General features: G+C 45.8%; 1 protein-coding gene across 1 annotated transcript; it reads right to left on the bottom strand.

Annotated features, from left to right (window-relative positions):
* Window positions 1-999: 999 nt before the first annotated feature.
* On the bottom strand, window positions 1,000-10,899 carry kcnj5 (potassium inwardly rectifying channel subfamily J member 5; the record flags this gene model as incomplete). The annotated part of the gene is made up of 3 exons (XM_084466462.1): window positions 1,000-1,391; window positions 7,299-8,172; window positions 10,837-10,899. The coding sequence occupies 3 exons, from the start codon at window positions 10,897-10,899 to the stop codon at window positions 1,000-1,002; spliced, it is 1,329 nt and encodes a 442-aa protein (XP_084322588.1).
* Window positions 10,900-11,451: the final 552 nt, after the last annotated feature.

Genomic DNA, 11,451 nt, shown 5'->3' with positions numbered 1-11,451 from the left:
GGAAACCAACCGCAGGTCAAGCTTTGTCTTCAGTTAGTAGATACTATGGTATTCATTTCAAACCCTGATCATGGGCTCAAAATGAGGTACTACAGCAGCTTGTCACATCAGGGTTACAGAGATCAGTCGTGTGTATGGTTGAAAGTCCCAAGTGAGCCTGGGACATAATTCAATGGGCAACAATAAGATGATGTCTGCCTGACTGACGGTGTACCCTGTGCAAATGTTTCCAACATTGCAAAGCTAGCTAGATGGCTCTAAGCTCTAACCATCAACAAGGCTGCCTACAACATAGTCCCCCACCCCCCCCCCCCCCTTCGGTCTTCAGTCTATCTGCACCTTACAAATGACCAGTGGGAGTGTGGGGGTGAGGGTTGCCCTTGCCTAAAGCATTGATCATTACGAAGAGGAGAGGAACTCATTATTGTCCACATGTCTCCAACTATTCTTAATATCGGGGTCAAGTAGGAACAAGGAGCAGCAAAGTGTCAATAGTCTCTTTATGAGTTTGAGGCGATGAAGCTGAATCAACACACTTGACAAGCCCATTGTGCTCCCTCATGTCTACTAGCCAAGCCCAAGTTCACAATATACAGCTTGAGTTAATATAAGTGGTTGTTTATACGATTATAAAAATATGGTCCAACCAACCAAGGACCAAGAGAGAGTAAATTATAGATATAAGCATGTCGCTCTATACGTGTAGTTTGTTGTGATCTACAAAACCAATCTATACTATAGATTGACACCCTAGTAGAAGAGTATTGCATGGGGAGGTGGTGGGGGGGGGGGGGGGGCGAGAGTTCTCTGCTTGAGAACCAAGTCTCTCCAAGCGATGCGATGGAACAAGCCGGCCATTGACTCAATGAAGCAACGATTGTCCGCTGTTCCAGTCTCTCCGTGGAAATCTGTCTGTGTGTATGCATATATGTGTGTGTGCGCGCGTGTGTGTGTGTTTCTGTGTGTTATGACTTGTGACCGATGGACGCGTCAACCCCTTCAGTCAGTCAGTCCGTCGGTGAGGGGCTGTCCTTCCAGAGCGGCGGCCGAGCCGTTAGTCTCGCCCCGGTCGCCACCGCCGCCCGCCTCGCCGTCCTCCTTGTCCTCGACCTGGGACAGGGGGTCCTTGGTGGGCGGGCGGTCCAGGGGGAAGGCCTTGGCGTCCGGGGTGGTGGCGGGGAGCGCGGAGAGCTGGGGCAGCAGCGGCGCCTCCCGCAGCTTGGCGGCCAGCTCCTTGGCGCTGCAGGACGGCGTGTTGGTCTCGTAGATGTCATGGAAGCTGTTGTAGTCCACCTCGTAGAAGCCGTTCTCCAGGGAGAGCACGGGCGTGAAGCGGTAGCCCCACAGCACCTCCGTGTCCAGGTAGGAGCTCCGGGCCTGGCACGTCATGCCTGGGGTGGGGAGGGGGGTGGGAGGGGGGGGGGGCGCGGAGAGGACCGTGTGAAATAGAGGCACACAGTCAGCGTATTGGGTGGATGTGCATCTGATGGGGATGTGCATCTGATGGGGATGTGCATCAAATGTGTGCATGTGCATGTGCACACATGCACACATTAGATTTACAACACATACGGAAATAAGATTCATAAATACGCACATACACACACGCCGACACACACATGCACATATTGCCCACAGATGTGAACACACATGGTCACGAATACACACACACACACAGACACACACACACACATACATACATACATACATACATACATACAAATGCAAACACGCACACATACACACACATGTGCAAACACACACACACACACACACACACACACACACACACACAAAAACATGCACACACAGAAACAGGATTTATTCTAGAGCACACAAAAATAACATGGGACACATACAGATGTATGCACCCATGCAAAAACATAAAGCCATAAAGCTCATCAAATATGTAAATACAAACATACACAACAGCACATTTTGTGGATGCAAGCATTCATCATTCATTGAAGCATTCAGCAAGCAAATTTAGAAGGTTAGCAAACACACACACGCACGCACGCACGCACATGCACGCACGCATGCACGCACGCACGCACGCACACACACACACACACACACACACACACACACAAAACCCTCACACACACCCAGACACCGACAGACAAACACTCACACACAACACACTCAGCAGTTAGACAGATTGGAATGGGTGTAGGAAGAAGGAAAGAAAGTAAATTATTCACTAGCAGTGCTACATTACTCGTCAATAACAGGCCGTGGTGCTAGTGTTACGCAAATAGGCAGCTCCCATATAATTTATGGTCAATAGGCCTCTTATATTTTAGCAGTGATAGTCTTGTTGTCCATTTCCTAATTATACTACTTTGTTGTGAGGCAGCAGACAATGTCCTGGTGTCGCTGATGGCATTGCCAATACCTTTCATTTGAAAGTGAAATTTGTTGATATTTGGTCAGTACGAGCTGTTCTAGGCGGTGACTGCTCTCTGCATGAATTCTTTATAAGATGATCCATAAAGCAATCATGGCCAACATACTAAATCTACTGAAAGGATTGTATTCAAAGCAGTGCCACTCACGGCAGGCTGAAATGTTTTTAGACTTCTCTAAATCTGCTTTTTCATTTCTACAACTCCTGGTCTTATCTATTTCCAAAATAGTATGATCAGTTTTGTTCTCCAATCATATAAAAGGAAGGACTCCATTGGGACTCCAAGGTAACATTGGCATCAGGCCATACGTGTAGAACTCCTGATTTATCCTACAGTTGTTTAGAGAAAGGCTGAGGATGAAGACCTGGTTAGTCATTCTAAATCCTATACCAGGATCGATTTCCTTTGTCTCTTGCTCTCTCTCTCCTTCTCTCTCTCGCTCTCTCTCTCTCCCCCTCTCTCTCTCTCTCTCTCTCTCTCTCTCTCTCTCTCACTCTCTCTCCCCCCTCTCTTTCTCTCTCTCTCTCTCTCTCTCTCTCTCTCTCTCTCGCTCTCTCTCTCTCTATCTCTCTCTCGCTCTCTCTCTCTCTATCTCTCTCTCTCTCTCTCTCTCTCTCTCTCTCTCTCTCTCTCTCTCTCTCTCTCTCTCTCTCTCTCACATCTCCTGCATCTCATCCCTACATGTGCGCGTGCGTGCACCAATATTTGTGTCTATACCAATGCCTGTGTGTTATACTGCTTGCGTGTGCGCTGTCGTATGGGAGTGCGTGTGAATGTGTGCGTGCTACACGTGTGTGTAAGTAGGTGTCCGGACACATCGGGGCTCTACGACGTGCCGCTGAGAGAAATCTGTCCCTGGAGGGTTGAAGTACCAGCGCTCCATAAAGTTATACCCCGAGAGAAGGGCCACACCACGGAACACAGGCAGGCAGTCGCCGTTCAAATTGCAATATTGAATTTACTGTGTAAATATTAAAATATATGCATCCCTCCGACTCTCTCTGCTTTAAAACCGAAAAAACACCATTGCTTGTGTGTAGCTGTTTCAAAGCATTGCACACTGGCTTATCTCTATTGTTCTTGTATGCTGGCTATCTCTATGGGCTGCCGGGTGACAAAAACAGGTCCGTGGTATGCAACAACATGGCGCCCGGCCATGCACCACTTATGCAGTAGAATGACCTAGAAGTGCATCATTAATTCATGTCCAATTATTATATCCCCTGTAACCCTACTGGATAAAGTACAACTAACCATAAGAATGATAAATCGGTAGAACGGATTCAATAATGCGTTTTTTAAGTAAAGGTTTTTTAATTTAAAGAATTTTGTTATTTATTTGAAGTGCTCATCTGTGAAAGCAATCCCACAGCCGTTCTGCACACCCACACATCTGTGGCGCTCCAGAACACAAGCATATATGGAGCCGTGGCTGCATATTAATTGGATAAAATACCAGCGTGACCATCCAACCATGCAGCACCTCGTGGCTAGCGTTCCTGGGGGATCTTAGAGATAAGCTGACGCTAACCATAATGGTTTGCTGCTGCATATAACGTGTCTAGGTTGGAGAAAAACATGACAAGAGAACTGACCTTTTCACTTGTTAGTTTGTTTCTGTCCATTAGTATTCTGTTCTATTTTTCGTCTGCTAGAAATAAAAGTAAAACATTGATTTTGATATATAGTTGTTCTTTGCATTTAATGTTACTCTGAATGTTTTTGTATCAGACAACCGTCTTTCCACAGCTATAGTGCTGGAAGGAGCAGCTTTATAATAAAACATTTACATGTTTAGAAAAGCCTCTCATCCATGCTCTATCTATCCATAAGGCATGGATATGAAGCCTGCATTTAGCTAACGTGATGGCCCAAACAATATAATCCTCAAGGGGGATAACACAGTCCTACATCCTTGTAGGAATAATCTGTTTTACTCACAATATTGCATAAGTAGGTCTAATATACACTGAAGGCTACTAAACACATGTAGAAAAACAAGAGATTAAGAAGGCAATAATGGGAAGATTTTTGTATTCCCTGTGCTGGATTGTGTTGCCTCTTTCACATAAAAAATACATAAAATGCAAAAAGCAACATGAGGAGCATGATTATTGTTTTCATCACTATTTCATTCAAATAAAACAATATTGTTGGTATTCATAATGCAGCTCCATTGAAATCTCTTTGTATTAGGAATTGCTTATTGCTTATTTTAGTACACTATAACTGTTGACATTTGGTTTCATAGACTTTCATTATCAGTGTCCTGACAACGAGAGGGAAAACAGAATGTTCTTCAGCAGGTTAACTGTTCTTCCTGTTTGGTTAATTGCCACTGCTGGTAATTTTCAAGCATGACGTCATGTCATTCTCTGAACTGCGCGGTGGTCGTCCGTGGAGGGAATAACTGATGGCAGATCATTAGTGTCTGTCAGTCCCTTAGACTCTGACAGGATCCTTCTCATGGTGCAGTTTGTTCTTGTAGATTGTGTTTTTTAACTGCTGTAGAGGGGCTTCAGTAGTACTTAGTATTCATTGATAATGACAGATTCCAATTTTCCTCATATTTGTTTACCTCCTTATTTTTCATGCGTGGCTTGCTTTTTATGACAAGGATAAGTGCATGGTTGGAAACTGGTTGTTTCTGGTGTTTTTTTTTTGACATCCCTTCTCTAGTGTCAAAGCTGTCAAACCAGGGCTCACTCATTTGGCAGCAGACACACAATCCTTGAGCATGTACATTACTGACCTATTCGCATGAACTGAAATCCTTCCAATGTTTTTAAAGACATGGTCCGAGATGAATGATCTCTGACTCATCTTATTTTAATAACTCTTAACATGTTTGAAAAATAAATATGATTAAAGTCGCAATGTGTAATATTTAATTTAACAGTGAATATTTAACAGTGTCCCTTAAAATAACCTGGACACATCTGTAGTCAATGCTGATCGATAGTGAGTGATTCCTTTATCGTTATCAATAATATCACATACTGTAACTGATACATACAAAAAATAAAAAATGGTTGCCAGCCCATACTGCTCTCTTTGTTTACAACAATCCTACTATCGATACTCCAAAAACCCTCCCACTCCCGCCACCCTGCCAGCTGAGCTATGCTCACACAGTTGCAGAGCCAGTTAAAGTGAGAGCTAAGTAAAGTCTGGATTATTATTTTAATGTTGCCTGTAACCTAGAATTTAATATTGATATCTCCGCAATGTACCTGCCACAATGCCTTTTCTTCAACTAGATCAGGTGGACAGTGGTCCTGCTTGTCAATGGGGAATTGTGATTAAGTCCACTGCACTGGGAAGTGATGTAGCACTTTGGCTTGTAATTTAAACAAAGTCCACAGGATCAACATCATTAGCCACAAGGAGAAGCCTTAGAGGTTCCCTCGTGCCTATTGATTTGCATGTGTTTCAGATTAAAATCCTCCAGTGTGAATCAGAGCTGCATCAGGCTCCCAGAAAGCTCTCTGCCCACCTCCCCATGGGAGGAGGAGCAGGAGGAGGAGGAGGAGGAGAGTGGCCCTGTTATTGGATCTATCGCTCTCTCTCTGTTACAGAGGGTCACAGTTGTTCACCGCAGCGGTTGGAGATTGTGACGCCTTAACCCACGCACGCTGGCATTTCCTTTGGTCAAGCGGAAAGTGATTTAATTCCTCAGTCAATAAGCATCCAACGGTGTGTGTGTGTGTGTGTGTGTGTGTGTGTGCGTGTGTGTGTGTGGGGGGGGGGGGGAGTGTGTGTTAGTAAATGTATGTGTATGTGCACACTCAGAGCGCAATGACTGCTGGTGCTGAGTAAAAGAAAAGTAGGGCTTGGATGAATGGAAAAACAAGGAGCCAAATCAATCGGATTAGTAGAGCAGAAATGCTCAGATGTGTAGATAGCTAAGGGGTTAGGAAATAAATAAGAATATTAAATAAATACTCTATGGATTTCGATGGATTAGAAATATGGCTAATGACGCAGCAAGGCTATTCGTATCCTTTGAAAAAAAAAGATGATCATGTCCCATAAAGCAGATATGTATAATGCATTGTATTTCAAATGCGCATGATAATCGGGCCTTGAACAAAAGCCAATAAACAATGACGCTGCTGCTTGTTCACCTGAGCAAGCTAATCCCCCACAGGAAATATATTGCGACAGCAAATAGGCAATTAGTAGTGGCACATCCTACTGTAAAGCAGTCCCTATTCTCTAATTTACCATGAAAAATAGGAAGATCGATATTTCTAACATGCTCTCTAAAGGATGCCACGACATTAGCTGGGGATCTTATGAATGAATTCCATTTGGAAAAATCCCTCGAGGCCTTTGCGAATCAAGGACATCTTGTTCATTCTCGCTGCTGTTTATACATGGAAATGTTTCCTGGAACATTTGCAGAATCCCACTACTCGACCTTGTTTGTTTATCACTACTTGACCTTTTAGAACATCGACCAGCAGTGTGGGTATAAACATCGCTCATTTTGGAACAAACAAGATCAAAGAGACATCTCTGATGTCCAAACAGTTATAACTAGGTGATAAAAGACGCAGACCTGCCCACATTACACGCTACCTTCTGTATCGCATCTTTGTTGCTGTAATGTTGCTTTCATTTATCAACAGGGATTTGTTACTCATGTAGTAGTTCTTCTTAATACTGAATACTTAATACTTACTAATGTATTTTATTCAAATCTTTTTCTCATTCTATCCATACCCACTGTGGTCTTACTTTATGGTGTCTTCCGTAACTCCAATCCATCCGTCCTCCATCCATCCATCCATCAATATGTCCATCCACCCATCCATCCATCCATCCATCTCTCCACCCTCCTACCCCCCCCCCCCCCCCCCCCATCACCACCCCTTTACGTACCTGTGGCTTCCACCATGCCTTCCAGGATCACCACAATCTCAAACTCCTCCTTCTCGATCTGAGCCTGGGTCATTTCCCAGAATGGGCTCTTTTCGTTGATCTCGTGGGAGATGATGAGCGGGGACACCAGGAACAGCCGGTCGTCGCCCGTGTCGAAGCCGATGTTGATGTCCGTCTGGTTGAGCGGGATGAACTCCCCCTCCTTGGTCTGCTGCGAGCGGATGAGCTTGGCGCGGATGGACGCCTCCACGATGTGAGAGTTCCTCAGGTCCCCCACGCGGAACATCAGACACATCTTGTTGTCCCGCACCGAGATCACGGCCTTGTGTGAGAACATGAGCGTCTCGGCACGGTTCTTAGGCTGGGAGATCTTGACGAACATGCAGCCCACCATCATGGCGTTGACGATGGAGCCCAGGATGGCCTGGATCAGCAGCAGGATAATGCCCTCAGGGCACTTCTCGGTGATGACGCGGTAGCCGTAGCCGATGGTGGTCTCGGTCTCGATGGAGAACAGGAAGGCCGAGACAAAGCTGTTGAGGTTCTCCACGCAGGGGGTCCAGCCCTCCTCGTCGGAGTGCCACAGGTCGCCACGGATGAGCGCGATCAGCCACCACAGCAGGCCGAAGAACAGCCAGTTGACCACGTACACCAGGGTGAAGATGAGCAGGCTAAAACGCCAGCGGAGGTCCACCAGGGTGGTGAACAGGTCGCTGAGGTAACGGTAGGTCTCTTGCACGTTACCGTGGTGGACGTTGCACTTGCCGTCCTTCTGCACGTAGCGCTGGCGGGGCTTCTTGACGGGGTCGGAGATGAGGTGGGTGCGCTCGGTGGAGATCTGCGCCTCCCTCAGGTGTTTGGGGAGCTTCTTCACCTGAGGATGGGAAAGGATGAACGACACACAGACAAACATGGAGAGACAAAAAAGACATGAGGAGTGCTTGGCAAATCCTCCTTTGCATCCGCTTCTTGGTTATATCCAAAAATAATAATAATAATAATAATAATAATAGTAATAATAATAATATGAACTTGAATTTATAAAGGGAATTTCAATGCTCCCAAGAACACTCAACATATAATTTAAATTGATTTGACCTTTTAGCTCTCCACGCACATGGTTTCTGATTCCCTCATTTGAGTCCCATTGAGCCCTTGCTCTTTGATAATAAAAAATCACACTCCTAAACGGGCTACAGCCTTTCACAGTGAATATCACCCTACAGCATAGCCACTAATAAGGCGTGAGGGGCTTCAGATGTTTTTCTCTTCTTTTCTGCTCCGTCAGTCGGGAAGCAGAGTAGATCATGCGGCCAAAAATCAAATAAAGTCGGCGATAGAATCTCCCACCGTACTGGGCCCAGAATGTTTCTGCACGCGTGTGGGTGTGTGTCTGCCAGTGTGCGTCTGCCAGTGTGCGTCTGCTAGTGTGTGGAGAGAGAACGAGTGAGATAGAGAGAGTGAGCGGGACGGATAGATATATCGAGAGGGCGTGCGAGATAGGGCAAGGGCAGAACAAGAACATAAGGACACCCAGGTCCTTGTGTCTGTGTTGGCCTCGCTCCAGCCCGGCGATCTGGCTCCACAGCTGTGCCTCGCCTTCCTCCCGTTGCCCAGCGTTCCCCTGCCTGCGTCCCCTATGAAACATTTGGCAGGCCTGGATAGGAAGAGGAACAGGAACAGACCCTTTGTAGCCTTCCCCTCCCGTGAGGTCCCCCCTCCCCATGCAGGGCCCGAGAGAAGACTGACGTAGGCCCCAGACACACCCAGTGTGAGTAAACGTCATGCACACACACACACACACACACACACACACAGACACACACACACACACACACACACACACACACACACACTCCCCTCCACACGCCTCTTCCATATTCACACATATACAGGAAGGTAAACGATTGCAGAGGTTGCAAATGCAGATTGTCTGTGATCAGTTACAAAAATATTGAAATACACATACATATTTGCATGCACGCAGATATGAACAGAGGCAGACATAAGACACAATGCAGGTTAAACACACACACACAGACACACACAAATTGAAGGGCATTTCTTTCAAAGAGACCAAGGACATGCTGGCACCACATGTCTGAGTCCTGAGTTGTTAATTGGAAAGCAGGCTTGTGTTGAAGCAGGAGAGAAAAGCATTTTGAGCCTTCTGAATCTCAAGGTGCTAATCGGACACCTGCGGTTCTGCAGCGTCTCCAGAGAAACGAGTGTGGATGCGTTCCAGATGAACGCACAAACACTCACTGTGTCCTGTCACCGTCCGACAATGTTTTTCCCTCCTCTTTTTAAAGAACATGCGTTGTCCAGGCTTAAGAGGCTTCGGGTTACATCTATGGCACGCATCTCTTTGTTCAGGAGGAAACGTGATCCTATGATACCAAGCATTGATCTTGAAGATAGTTTTCCATTGGTCCATTAGCAGCACTGGATGCATTTATGGTGGTCCTGTCTCTTAAGCCAAGACCAAATATACAGTATTATTCTCTGTAGATCTCATAGACAGAACCCGGCCACACTTACGAGTGCATTGACCAGTGTAGTAATTAGCCACCTGGTGACAGGGCATCGGTACCAGGTCAATAGCTGAGGGACATTGCATTAAACCAGACCCCAAAAACCCTCATTCTGCAGTCGCCAATAAATCCATACACTTTCATATGAAAGAGATTCTTGAACAGAATAATGTTAACCATCACTCTGTGCTTTATTAATCAAGAATGGCATAACCCCCTGCCAAAAAATTGCTTTCTTTTTTTTCTATTTCCCACATAGAGTTGTTGTTAAAGAAGTGGCTATTTGAGTGATAGATGAAGCTGTCATCTACAGTGCAAGCCAATCGCTGTCCCCCCCCCCCCCCATTGCAGTCAATACACTCCCTGGGGGGTGATGCTCAATAAACTCATTCATTAGCTCTTCCTGTAGGGCAGCTGAGGTTTTTTTTTCCACTTTCTCTTATTCAGCTTTCTTGACCACTCTCAGAACCTAATCAAGTCAGGGAACCGGGACAAATAACCATTGCAATGCCACCATCCATTATTGGAAGTTGTAAAGATAAGCATCTTCACAAATGCCCTCTCCCGGGCCGGCCCAATTCCCTTGTCTTACAGCTCACACCCGTGTTTCCCAGAGTGAGTATGGCCAGGCATCCATTTCCCTACTTGGCGTTGCGTTGATGAATTTCAACCATGGAAGGGAAAAAGAATCTAATGGCTATCTTCCACAATCTTTCCCCCTCCTAAGTATATTTGCCTGCTAACTCATCCACTGCGTTGCTCCGCCGACTTTCATTTCTCTTGACCTCGCCGCCTCTCTTTCCGATCGCACCGTAACACACGCCTGTTTCCTCACTCAGGAATGCTCACTTCGCTCTTACACCCTCCCCATCTCTCCCCACTCTCTGGTGCTCTCTATCTCTCTCTCATTCTCATGAGAGAGAGATTCTCTTGATACTAATGCACTGCTAAAGTGTATCACCTGCCAATGAATATGATAATGTGATTATGCAAAGTGGGTTTACCTGTCCCGGTGTGACTCCAATCTCCATATCGCGGTCCATAAGGACTCGGGAGTCTCCTGCCATCTTCAGCTGCAGCTCAACACCTGTTGGGGTTAGAAATATGAATTGACCACACCTTAATGTCAAAAGATCACCTTTATCTCCGATGTTATGTATCCGATATTCTGTTCACAGCAAACAAAAACCATGATCATCAATCAGCAATCCACATTTTCTCTGCGCATAACATCAATGTGTTTTAGTAGTTTGAATCAATGCCGGCCTCCTACTAAAAAGCTGCAGGTATGGACTTCATTGAACATTGAATTGGTTTTCCAGGGTAACAATGAGTCCAGGCACTCAATTTCCAAAGCTTTTATCACTAGTCCTTTTAGCCATCGACCCTGTTAACCCCTGACCATCTTAAACGGCATGTCCTGTTTACACTCTGCTGAGAACTGCAGAGAATACGATATATCTCGTGGGCCGATGCTGCTACCAAGCGGGATCATTATATTCGACAGGCTAGGTGGACTGCGTTAAGTCGGTCAATAAATCAATACGCCTATATTCAGCCATCCGCTCTAAATGCTACACCAGAGAAAATAACAAGGAGGGGGGGGAGGGTTAAACCTA

This window comes from Micromesistius poutassou (genome assembly GCF_964030765.1).
Source record: "Micromesistius poutassou genome assembly, chromosome: 4".
In the NCBI taxonomy this organism is placed as follows: domain Eukaryota; kingdom Metazoa; phylum Chordata; class Actinopteri; order Gadiformes; family Gadidae; genus Micromesistius; species Micromesistius poutassou.
This window is presented reverse-complemented; position numbering and strand designations above follow the sequence as displayed.